The sequence below is a fragment of the Monopterus albus genome, unplaced genomic scaffold, assembly GCF_001952655.1.
Source record: "Monopterus albus unplaced genomic scaffold, M_albus_1.0 scaffold68.1, whole genome shotgun sequence".
NCBI classification, from domain to species: Eukaryota; Metazoa; Chordata; class Actinopteri; order Synbranchiformes; family Synbranchidae; genus Monopterus; species Monopterus albus.
Genome location: NW_018127948.1, coordinates 509,452 through 522,097, shown reverse-complemented (window position 1 = coordinate 522,097; position 12,646 = coordinate 509,452). Strand labels below are relative to the sequence as shown.

At 39.0% G+C, this 12,646-nt stretch overlaps 1 protein-coding gene across 3 annotated transcripts in view; it reads right to left on the bottom strand.

The window, feature by feature from the left end:
* Positions 1-6,269: 6,269 nt before the first annotated feature.
* LOC109962852 (shisa family member 6) overlaps positions 6,270-12,646 on the bottom strand; it is a 76,968-nt gene continuing 70,591 nt past the window's right edge. For all 3 annotated transcript variants that reach the window (XM_020604916.1, XM_020604918.1, XM_020604919.1), the window contains one exon: positions 6,270-9,917. In XM_020604916.1, coding sequence (XP_020460572.1) covers positions 9,325-9,917 — 593 coding nt within the window. In that variant the 3' untranslated portion in view covers positions 6,270-9,324. The remainder of the gene's footprint in view (positions 9,918-12,646) is intronic.

Genomic DNA, 12,646 nt, shown 5'->3' with positions numbered 1-12,646 from the left:
TTTTTTTTCATACCAAATGGAAAGGTCATCCTATCAAAAATAAATCCTCAGTGCTAGACATCAGAGAATGTTACACTATACAAAACGTCATCATTTCTGATGATCACCTTATCAAGTGGATCAAGGACGAAGGGAAGAACAGGATTCATTTGTATAATGGCCAAACATTTGACAACTGTTCCTTTATTTGGAACACAGTTGTCTAAATAACCTTGTTCGTTTTTCCATCAAAACGCAGATGGATGGGTGCTGAAGAAAGTGGAAACCAGTGCTATTTACTGTCTGCCTGTTTCCATGTGCACTACTGTAACCATAAGGTTTTGTTCTGGTAATGTAAGAAAGGCATTCATTGCCTGTTCACTTCTCTGTGAATTTCAAAAAAATTTCAGATGGCTCAGGATGTGATGGGTACAGGAGGTGTTTATATACACATCACTAAAGTCTCCATACTTTTCTTGATATTGCCGGTAACAGGATGTACAGTGACTTCCACCCATCCATTATCTATACCGCTTATTCCTGAATAGGATCGTGGGAAGCTGGAGCCAATCTCAGCTGACATTTGGCGAGAGGCAGGGACCACCCTGGACAGGTCTCCAGTCTATCATGGGGGTGACACATGTAGGCAAACAACCACACACACTCACACTCACTCCTACAGGCAATTTAGAGTCACCAATCAACCTAAGCTGCATGTCTTTGAACTGTGGGAAGAAGCCGGAGTACCCGGAGAGAACCCACACAGGGAGAACATGCAAACTCCACACAGAAAGGACCCGGGTCAGTCTGGGCTCAAACCCGGAGCCTTATTGCTTGTACAGTGACTTACCAGAGTTACAGTAGCAGTCATATGGTTTGTCTCTTTCGGGTTCCATTAGTTGATCCTGTCTGTGAATTTATCCTTTATGCAAGAGGTCATAATGCAAGTCTCATCTTATACTGTAGGTTTCTTTTTGCTTCAGCACTGGATTTTACTCAGTACTAGCACCACTGCAGTGCTACAAGGATGCATTGTATGTTTGGGCTGTGTGGCCAACTTCTAAATGCCTTGTCTCATTACTGAATAGGAGACTACAAATGGAATTTTAATAGCATTTGTAAGATACTTAAAAAGAAAAGTTAAATTTTGTATGCAAATTGTATAACTGAAAATTTATCTCATCACCATATTAAGAGTCCTTTCTGTAAAGGTGAGGGCTAATATTTGGGACTTGCCAGATGCTCTCTGGACAAACATAGAGCCCCCTTCAGTGTCACAGAATTGCTATAAATTAGAGCATTTCAAACAAACAAAACAAAAACTACTTCATGATAAAAATGTGCAAGGATGACTGAGAGACAAATCAGAAACAGGTAATGACATGTCCTTTTTGAACAGTGCCGCGGCAGACTGACCACCGAGGAAACCAAAGAGCTGTGTCTTTATTGATTCTGTACAATGTCAAAGCACACAGTTTGTCTCAAAGTGCAAGAAAGCCATTCTCTTCCAACAGCTTCTCACCAAGGAAGCTTGAAGAAAACACTCTCCACAAGGTCATAGTACTGACTTGCATTCTCAGAAATAATGATCACAGTTGGAGCTGTGTGTAGGAAAAACAATAAACCAAATGGGAGCATTAAAACAGAAGTGGCCTTTTGAATGCATCTTTTAGGCTACAAGAAGATAAACAAGACTAAAGGTAAAACCATACAAAGGCTAACTTTACATAAATTGTTCAGTCACATTTACTTCTCACTCTTTGATAGTGTGAGAACTGCAAAGCACTTCATTTGATTGTCTTGTGTACTGGTTGCATCAACCTGTGACCAATGCCATCTGGTGCTTTCTATTTGTTCTCTGCTAATGGGCATCAGTTCTGCAAATTGTAAAGAACTGACTTGTGGCACATAATTAAATGCTCACTTTGAATGAACAGCAAAAAGACAAATTTACAAAGGCAGATTGTAGGAACCACAAAAAAAAGTACTGCAAACAGCTGTAATCTCTACAATAAAATGCAAAAAGAAGCATGAAAAGACTGAGAACAGCAAATGCTCTGTTGGATAAACCTCCACAAGGTAAAGGAATTCACAGCCACCTTCAAGTTGTTTTAAGTTAAGTCAATTCTCTTAACATGTATTACTGATTATGAAAGACGAGAACGGCTGTGCTTGCTTTTTTTATTTTAAATACCGCTATCTCGAGATCATGAGTCAACTGTTTTGTTAACTCAAGAAAGCAAAAGGATGATGAGATAATTTATCATAAGAAAACAAGCTGGTTTAACACAAATAATGTTTTGCAAGAAGACATGACTATTTTGACTATATGGTGATATAGAGTATATGTTTTGTAAGATATCTGACCAGGACATGTTAAAATCATTAAAGACAAAGCAATTAAACCAATAAAAATCACAGAACTTTATGTAACCTGTAACCCTAGCCTTTTGAAATTAAATAAAATTGCTAAAAAAAGAAAAAATATAGCTTTATATAGGGGTTTAGGTTACAATGCATTGGATGTAAAAAATACAACTGCATATCATATATTATTTATTCTGTTATTCATATGCTCAAAAGCAGATTTTTGTTTGTTAATTAAAGAAATGGCTTCAGTTTTTACATTTTAGGGCAGATAAAATAAAACCATTGTCCATAACATTGGTCCATACTGACAGGGACTGATATTGTTCTGTTATAGTGGAGTCAGATTATAGACTTGTTTTACATAGTCTATGTACTAACCAACTCATTTTCCAAACATTTAGCAAAAAGGCTGATATGTAGGTGCACTTCAATTTTACCGGTGGCTGGTTTGACCACGAAGACGTGAACAACGGCTGGTTTGATGGCAGTAATCACCCTGTGAGCTCTAAAAAGAAAAAAAAGTCATTTTCTTGTTATAAATTATATAATCTATAAACTACCCTTTTTTCTGTAGAAATAACTAAATAATTTAGCTGTTTATCACGAGAAAATAAGCTCATTTTAATCTCAAGATCACGAGACTTGAGATCTCATGATAATGGCAAAAAAATAAGGTAACTGAAACACTCGTCGACTTTTGTACTTATGGCTGATTTGTAAAAAACTGAAACAGGAAAAAGAGTCAACTGGTAAATCCACTTAATATCACTGTGGAAGCATATGAGCAGGGAGTACTAATATTTTTTTCTGTTTAAACTAACTGATAAAATGTCAGGTGTGCCACAGATCTGACTTTAACCTTTCAACTAAACTCCCATTTGAAATGTAATCAGTTCAACCAAGGGAGCCCACAGTGAAACTTCAAAAATGTCAGCTTACCTCTGGGATTTACGACTTCAAACTGAACCATTCAGTTTTTACAGCCGCATTATTTGACATATCACAATGGAAAGTAATACATACTGTGGATAAATATCATACATAATGTGCAATAAAATATAAATGAGGAAAATATGAACATTTCACTAGAAATGTAATTAAAAAGAGAAATGTATAGCCTGACAAAAGATGTATTTAATCTTTTAACTTTAGCGTTTGTGTAGTTCTGTATTATAGCAGCCATTTTACAATGCAGATGGTTGGCGGGATCGTTACTTTTAATAATTATTAAGTGTATGCTTTATATCATGTAAATGTTTTGTTACAATCTGCAAAAAATGAAGTGTTTTGTTATGAAAATCTGTATTTTCTAATTTAACCAAACATCCTGCAACAGGTCTGGGGTTTGTAACACATGAAACTGCTGGAAATTGGCTGTAAATTTAGTGAGGTATGATGATTTTAGCATGGGTAGACCTCCTGCCTTCATACACATGCATCAATTAGGAGGCGTGGCCTTCCCCTGGGAACATGGCGGCTATAGTGACTTGTCACTGTAGTAGACAGAAGTGGCTCATGCGGCATCCGGTGTATATATCTATGCACGCAGTGCTTTAATTGTTTGTAAACAACATGAAAAATGCACAAGAACAGTCATTTTTTGTTGCTTCGAAGCATTTAAATTGGTCTCCAGTTAAATGCAATTACACAGACACCTTTCCATTCATACCAAATTTATCTGTATTAGTCAAAAACAAAACAAAACAAAACAAACAACAAAACCCTCGCCTTTGACTATGAAAGACAACAGTCCTAAATCAAAACAACAACAAAAATATATGGCAGCAAATGAACCTCAGCATTTTAAAAAGAGTGTCTATAGGATTATACTGCATGAAGAGGAAATATTGCACACAGAGAAAAAGGCTTTTGGAGTGACATCATTATTAATTATGAGAAAAGAAGGAGCAGAAGTTTGTCTAAAGCAGTACGCTAAACAATTAACACCCTTCCCTCAGTTAAGACAATCAAATGTACTTCATTTACTGCAAGCACTCTACAAAAAGGAGAAAAATCATATGTACAATGATAATTTTGGGCAAAAAGACAATCTCTAATTGACATCATTTACTGTAATGCAGACCTGGCTTAAAAATTTACAGAATCACATCGATTTAAAGAAACGCATTTGTTGAGCAAAAGATACATTTGGTCAACTTTCCACATCCCTACGCTATCAGTCAGTCATAATTCAGTTTTATAAAAAAATAAGACAGTCAACTTAAGAAAAATGACGTGCAACATTAAATAAGCATATTTTAACAAAATCTTAGATTTATGTGTTAAAAGACAATGCTTTTCTGTCATTGAAAGTACAGTTCCAATCACAAATAACATAGTATTCAAGACTTTATATACAGTAGCCTACAACTCAAACAATAATAGAAACAGCAGTGTTCCTGTTGTTTTACTTGTAAATAGCTATCTGATGAATGTTATCACTAAGAGATACAGAAAATATCATCATTCATTTAGAGAATGGGCAGTGCGAGTCTACAGACATACAAAGACTGTTTTAGCCCCACAGACAGTTTGGTAATAAGCAGACACTGCCAAGACCTTTGGTCTCTTCACTAGATGTGTGTAGACACATTTGCAAATGGACCAGTGGAAAATCTAAATCATTATTAAAAATCTTCATTCTCTTAATTTGCGACTTATTTTTTCTGCACTTTCTAGTTCTCACTATACTACAAATATGAAAAATGTATTGGGATCAGAGCCGATAGAGCATTTGTTTTAAATTCACTTTTGTATTAGACATATTGACACAAACCTAAGACCTGCATCAGTAGAAGACACTACCCAACTTGGTTAGACTAAGTATAATTTGAACCGTGTCTAACTCTAGTCCTAGATGGTCATGCGGTCTCAGGTTCAACAGACCATCTAAATTTCCCCTTGTTGAATTATGTGAACCTGCAAATAGATATGAAAACTGAATGCAAATAAAGATATTTTGATTCCAGGGCAAACTGTAGGCAGTAACTGCAAAAATAAACTGCTCAAATAAGTAAATAAATACATAAAAAAAATCAAAAATTAAGGGAACACTTAATCATCACAGTATAACACCAAGTCAGTTAAACTTCAGGAATATCAATCTGTCCATTTAGGAAGCACAAGTGATTGTGGATCAGTTTCACCTGCTTTGGTAGAAATGAAAGTGACAACAGGCGTAATGGAGAGACTAAAGCAAGACAACCCCCCCAAAAAGGAAATGGTTTTACATGTGGTGGCCTCAAACAAACGCTCTCTTCTTATCCTTCCTGACTGATTCTTTTCAGGTTTTGTGTTTTTCTAGTGTACTTGTCACTACCGGTAGCATGAGGCAGTACCTGCAGCCCAGTCAGATTGTACAAATAGTCCAGTTACTCTACGATGGCACATCCATACAAACAGTTGCAAGAAGGTTTGCTGTGTCTGCCAGCAGAGTCTTTCGAAAATGGAGGGGATACCAGGAGAGCAACCATTACACCATGAGAGCTGTACAGGGCTGTAGAAGGGCAACACCCCAGCAGCAGGACTGGTATCTGCTCCTTTGTGCAAGGAAGAACAAGAGGAGCACTGCAAAAATGACCTCCAGCAGGCTCCTGGTGTGCACATTTCTGACCAAATTGCCAGAAACAGATACCATGATGGTGGCATGAGGGCCTAGCATCCTCTAGTACAACCGGTGCTCACAGCCCAGCACCGTGCAGCTCGATTGGCATTCACCAGAGAACACCAGAATTGGAGAATGGGCAGGTCTGCCATTGGCGCCCTGTTCTCTTCACAGATGAGGGGAGGGTCACACTGAGCACATGTGACATGCATGAAAGAGTCTGGAGATGCCATGGAGAACGTTATGCTGCCTGTAACATCATTGAGCATGACCAGTTTGGTGGAGGGTCAGTGACTCTGATGCCATATACCTCCGTGTCATAGCAGCACACTGACTGCTGTGAGGTACCAGGATAAATCCCAGGATTATCAAACTTCACACTGGTGCAGTCGGCCCTGGGTTCCTCCTGGTGCAGGACAACGCCTTGGCCTCATGTGGCCAGAATGTGTAGGCAGTTCCTGGATGATGAAGACATTGATGCCACTGACCGGCCCTCACGTTCCCCTGACCTAAATCCAATTGGGTAACTATGGGTGCATTTGACACCACCAAGCACAACCACAGACTGTCCAGGAGCTCACTGATGCACTGATCCAGGTCTGGGAGGAGATCACCTAAGACACAATTCGCTGACTCATCAGGAGCATGCCCAGATGTTGTCAGGAGTGCATACAGGCACACGGAGGCCATACACACTTCTGAGTCACATTATGAGCTGCTGTGATGAAATTCACACAACTGAGACGAGCCTGTGATTTCAGCTTTTCACTTTGATTCTCAGTGTGATTTTTGAATACAGCCCTCCATGGGTTGATGATTTTGGTTTTCACTGGCCGTTGTTATGCCATTTTGTTCTGGACAAATTATACAATGTACATTACTAAAGGTTTTCAACTTGAATAATTTGTTTATCAAGATCTGATGTGTCATTTAGTGTTCCCTTAATTTTTTTGAGCAGTGCATTGAGAAACATCTCTTAGCCTTTTGCAGCCCTATCAAATGTCACAATATAACTGGTAACATAATCAACACAGTATCATGTGACCATTATTATGCATGTTAACAGATTTTCAGTTTAGCAAATAACCATGAGCCAGAAGGTTCTTGAACAAGAAGTTTGTGTTAGTAGACAGAGTGCAGTAAAGTTAAACATAGTGAACCTGAACAGCTGCATTAAGTTACAGAGACAAAGTGCCTAGCACTAGATAAAACACATGACAACAACAAGCAATGCCATTAATGCAAACATATCACTAACACCAGATTAACTTACAGGCTATCTGTAATACTGACCTACAGTATGTGTCTGGCTTAGCAGTCAAGTGCCTTATGACATTGTGATTGACCTGTGGCCTTTTATTGTTTTCTTCACATTGTTTATAGTAGGCAATTTTTCTATTAAGCCCAAGGATTTTGAAATCCCTGTATTCGCATCTGATATTGAGCCCATCACCAAGAGGTGATCAATAACTTCCAAAGCTTAGTGTTTCATAATCCTTGGTGTTAGATACCAACCCCTAACCCTAACCCTAACCCACACCTTGTTACATGTTTTGCTTGGGCCTCATGTCATACATGTGCAGCTGGGAGAGAGACAGTAGTGACTAAAGGCCTATTCATGCTTTGTGTGTCCACATGTCTGCTATGGTCGATCGACGCCATTTTAGTCATTTTTCCAGGTCTGCGTAAACTCTGTGGAGACCACAAGTTTGTGTCTGTGCGGACTGCCTGCATAGCAAAAGCCGCAACTGTGCATGTACAACAATGCCTGGAAAACCTCAGCATGCACTGACAGAAAGCAGACGCTCAAATTGAAGTATGAATAGGAACCCGTGTGCATCCGTGTCCACATATGCAAGAGAGTATGCGTAAAGTATGTCTAGCCCTTAACCAATCTTTGAAAAACTCTTAATGGTCACAAATTTGAGTCAAGTCTAGAGTCAGTTAGGGAAGAGTTGTGAAACTATAATGGGAAACCTATTTATGTCGGACAAGTCACCAACTCAAGTGCCCATCTTTCCTACACTGAACAGCTGAAAACAAAAGCACTGTACATACATACCAATGAGTTAGCATACCCCAAACAATTCTAATTCAGGTTTACAAATGTCCAATAAGAATATAATGTATCTAGTAACTGTTTTCCTTTTAAAGTTTGAGACTTCTTTAATTGAAATGAGTCTTTTTGAGGTATATGTACTGTATCATCTACCGCTGTACATCATCTATCACTTTTACAGCTGGTTCTGCTGGTAAATTACTTTATAATTAATAATATTGCACAAAAGGTAAGACAACAAGGCATAACAAAAACATGATTGTTCAGTTAAGAGCATATGGGAATCCACACAATAAGGCATTGCTTTAATGAAAACATCTGTACAAACGCTTCACAGTTTTAATTAACCCTTGCTTGACTAGACTACAATGGGACCTACTATGCTTCTTAGTTCTGACACCAGCTACCTGAAATGTAGAGATGAAAGAAGCTAGCCAATCACAAATTGAGCACTGCGGGCAGTGGTGGGTTATCCTCAAAATGTGTGAATAGAAACGTGTGATTTATCTGGCATTTTCACCTGTGTATTTATGTCTGCAGACATAAATAAAACTACTCCTTTATACATATTAAATCCACATATTTGGCAGACATCTGTGACAATAATAGTAATGTGGGATCTTTGTTCTATTTAAATGTAAAAATTAATAATAGTGAATCAATGATAGAGTTCAGATGGGAGAAGAAAAATCAAATGATAATGCCAAATGGCCAGCTTTCTCATTTTAATGCTGCTAATATAGCTTATTTACACTCATCAATTGTATGCAACATAAAAAGCCTTTATTTTCACTAATAAGCTGATATGTTCTGGCCGTTTACCAAAGAAGAAGAGTAAAATCAACCAAAAAAGAAATTCATTAATTGTGCTTTTTAACCCACAAATCCACTTCATCATTGAAATGGTACAATTTTTCAGAGGCACCACCTGAAATGCCTCATTCAGTGAGAATCTCTAAAGCTATAACAAGGACTGAAAATACAAAAAGTATATATAGCATATTTATATATTTATAAAGTTGATACAGTTTCCTTCTAGTCCCACATCGAGTTTAAAAAATATTTTCTTCACACGGTCACATTTCTGACATGAAATATCCCTCAAAGCCCTTATGATGCTCTAATAGAGAAATGTCTTTGCCAGGGTTGATCCTAATAAAATCTGGATGACACAGGAAGCTTGTGCTAAAAAGCAGGAAGAGATGTTTAATGTAGGAGGTTGTCTTAACAAGACTGAACACTTCTGTTGAGAACATCTGCTGATTTTGGAGATTTCTGTAGATGTCCGTGCTTCAGTCCTTCCACCCTGTGGTTAAACAGTTACCTCGTTCTTACTGGCAGTGCGGAATGTGTGGTGGCCCGGAATGTACTGTAGATGGTCCACCGTGTGTGTTCGTCGGGAGGCAAACGCCTGTCTCTTAGATGTGGTCGCTTGGTGGTTGACCGTCAGTGTGTTGTAGTCGTTAGAGGCACTGGGTTGAGAGTGCATCTTGGTCATCTTGTGGCGGTCTATAACTGGTGTGGTGGGCAGCAGCATGTCAGCGTGGGACATCGCCCTTGCCATGGCCTTCTCCCGGAACTTGTCGCGTCTCATTGCTGGGGACAACAACAACGGATCCTGGGAGTGGAGACGGTCTGGTGAGAGTAGCTGCTCCTCTGAAAGGTGACGGCTACTTCCGTATGCAGCCGCTGCCATGGCGCCGTATGAAGATAAGCCATAGTCTCCACGACGTGGCGTCCTGGGAGGCGATAGAACGTGGTCTTGTGACATGGCCCGCTGGACTCGGCGGGGCCGCTGCCGCTGCTGGGGATCACTGTTCAGCTTCACCATGTGGGTGGGCCCCCGGCCACCAAAGTCAGAATGATGATGTTTCCTTATGTAGTATTCATCTACATCTTTATCACCTGAGGAGACAAATGTGATGAGAGAGACAACAGTATCAGGACTACTGGAATTCCTTTGATAAAACACACCCTCGGATGCTTTTACAACTTAAGAGTTACTTTGTAATTAGGCACTGCAATTATTGATGTGTGTGTGTCCTGCAATCCAATCTGAGCAGTGATTTCCACATTTCTTTGAATGACATTTGAAACCTCTCAATAACAATCCCAAGCGCTGTCATGAGAAGTTATCCAGGCCACATTTCACCAAATGTGTAACAAGCAAATTGAAATTTGCAACATGAGATAATTTCTTCTCCTGTTAATTTTGTCACATTTCACTAATTAAAACTAACATAATTCTTGCAACCCATGCATAAGCAAGCAAGCAAGCAAGCAAAGTTTATTTATATAGCACCTTTCTAAACCTGCGTTACAAGGTGCTTTCCAGTAAAACATAAACAAATAATAATAATAATAAAGATACCTAAGACCAGATAAAACACATCTATACAGTAAAATAACAAGAAAAATACATAGTCAAAACAAATACATCAATCAATAAAATTGTCGAAGGCCCGTGAATACAAATGCGTTTTAAGAAGTGATTTAAAAACAGACAGTTTCGGAGCAGATCTAATCTCCCGTGGCAGACCATTCCACAGCATAGGAGCCCGAACTGAAAAAGCTCGGTCTCCCCAATGTTTCTGTCTGGACTTCGGCACTTCCAGGAACAACTGGTTCGAAGACCTAAGTGTCCTTTCTGGAGTATAAAAGCGCACAAGCTCAGAAATATATGAAGGTGCCAGACCATGTACAGCCTTATAGACAAACATCAACAATTTAAAATCAATCCGAAAACGAACAGGAAGCCAATGTAGAGAGGCAAGGACTGGAGTGATATGCTCATGGCGCCGCGTATTAGTTAAAAGACGAGCTGCTGAAATTTGGACCAACTGTAGTCGGGACAATAAAGCTTGAGAAATGCCAGTATACAGTGCGTTACAATAATCTAGTCTAGTGCTAATAAAGGCATGAATTGCCTTTTCAAAATCACTAAAAGAAAGAAAGTGTTTAACCTTAGCCAAAAGTCTCAATTGAAAAAAAAACTGGCTTTAACTACAGACTTTATCTGTTCGTCCAGCTTTAGAGCACATCAAATACCACCCCAAGATTTCTCACATAACTATGAAAGTACATTGTAGGGCTTCCACATTTATTTGCAGTTTGAAATAAACAGTCAGTTCCTAAAAAAATGCTGCCACTATTTGGAATCTGCATGTAAGCAGTGTTCCCACATTGTTTTTGTAAAATGGGCCCCAGAACCACACGGTGTTGGTGTTTGTTTCATTCAAATACCCTCTCCCAGAATCGGAAGCTTAAGAAGTTCAGCACTTCTTCTTTTTCCCTGTCTCTAGTGGCACAGCGGTTCTTGAAAGCATCCATAAAAGATCTATGGCCAATCTCAGGTTGTGATACCCAGCTGAGAATTGACTCCTTATAAGGCACAATCACTAGTTTCCCCTTGTCTTAGTTATAGTTGTGCAGACTCAGACAAGATCAAAGTTTGACTCACAAGCTGAGTAATTGGCAACTCTGACCCATTCCTGGGAGAACCCCTGCCATCCAGCCTAACACTGGTGCTTTGGGTGGATGTTTTCTCTGACCTGCAGGGTTACTTTTGTGGCTGGTAGTCAGAGAACCAGAATATGTGTTGTGTATCTCAACTGACATTAATAAAACAAGTGAAAGAAACGTGCGAAACAACCGTGGTGTCAGATCAAACGGTGTGCTCAAAAATACTGAAAACGGCAACACTGGTTATGATCCTGATGGTAATAGGAGCACCAAGTACTGCTAGTCAAATTTATTTTGTTTTGGCATCAATATATACGTACTGTTACTTGTATATTGTAAATGAGTTGCTCCTAGGAGTCTAAGCTTACTACATTTTGACAACCTAAAATTTATGTTAAAGGATAAGCCCGGTCATTTTTTATGTTAATAGTATTTTCAGCAATGCCCATTGAGAGACTAAAGCCTCCAACGAATTGCCTCTACTCATGTTTAATATCCGTCAATGTGTCAGTCCTAGATCAGCATGTTTGTCTGTGCCATAGAGCTCTGTTGTTGTTAAAAAATGATTAAAAACACATCAGTAACACCAGACTCGAACACGAGGAGCTAGCAGAATGTAAACAAAGTTGGGAGATCCCACAAAATCTTGCACATGCGCAGTTTACTCTGACTCGTGTTAACTTGATGAAATTATGGCTGCTCCGAGACTTGGGGATCGGCCCAAGTTTCATCCTGCCGGCCTCCCCCCCCCAAAAAAATTTGTCATTGTAGCGGTCCGTTTCCCTCATATGTTTTTAATCCTTTCATTCTTTTTGAACAACCACGGACTGACAGCTGACAGACATTAACCATGAGTAAAGGCAAATTATTGTCGTTTTAGTATCTGTATGGAGATCCGTGAAAATGCTATTAATATAGAAAATGACTGGCCTTATCTTTGAACTGAAAGAAAATAGTCCTTAAATGTAAAAATACTGACAGACTGAACAGGAGAAGTTAAAAGTGCAAGAGGGGAAAATGATGACACATTAGTCTCTGTTATATTTGTCCTACACCTGGCTGCTGTTGAAGTGATGTTAAGGATTATGAACACAACAGCTGGAGCGACCTTTTCCAAATGGTGGAATTGTATTGCCCTTTTTCTTCATGAAAAACAGAAGAACAGCAGACAC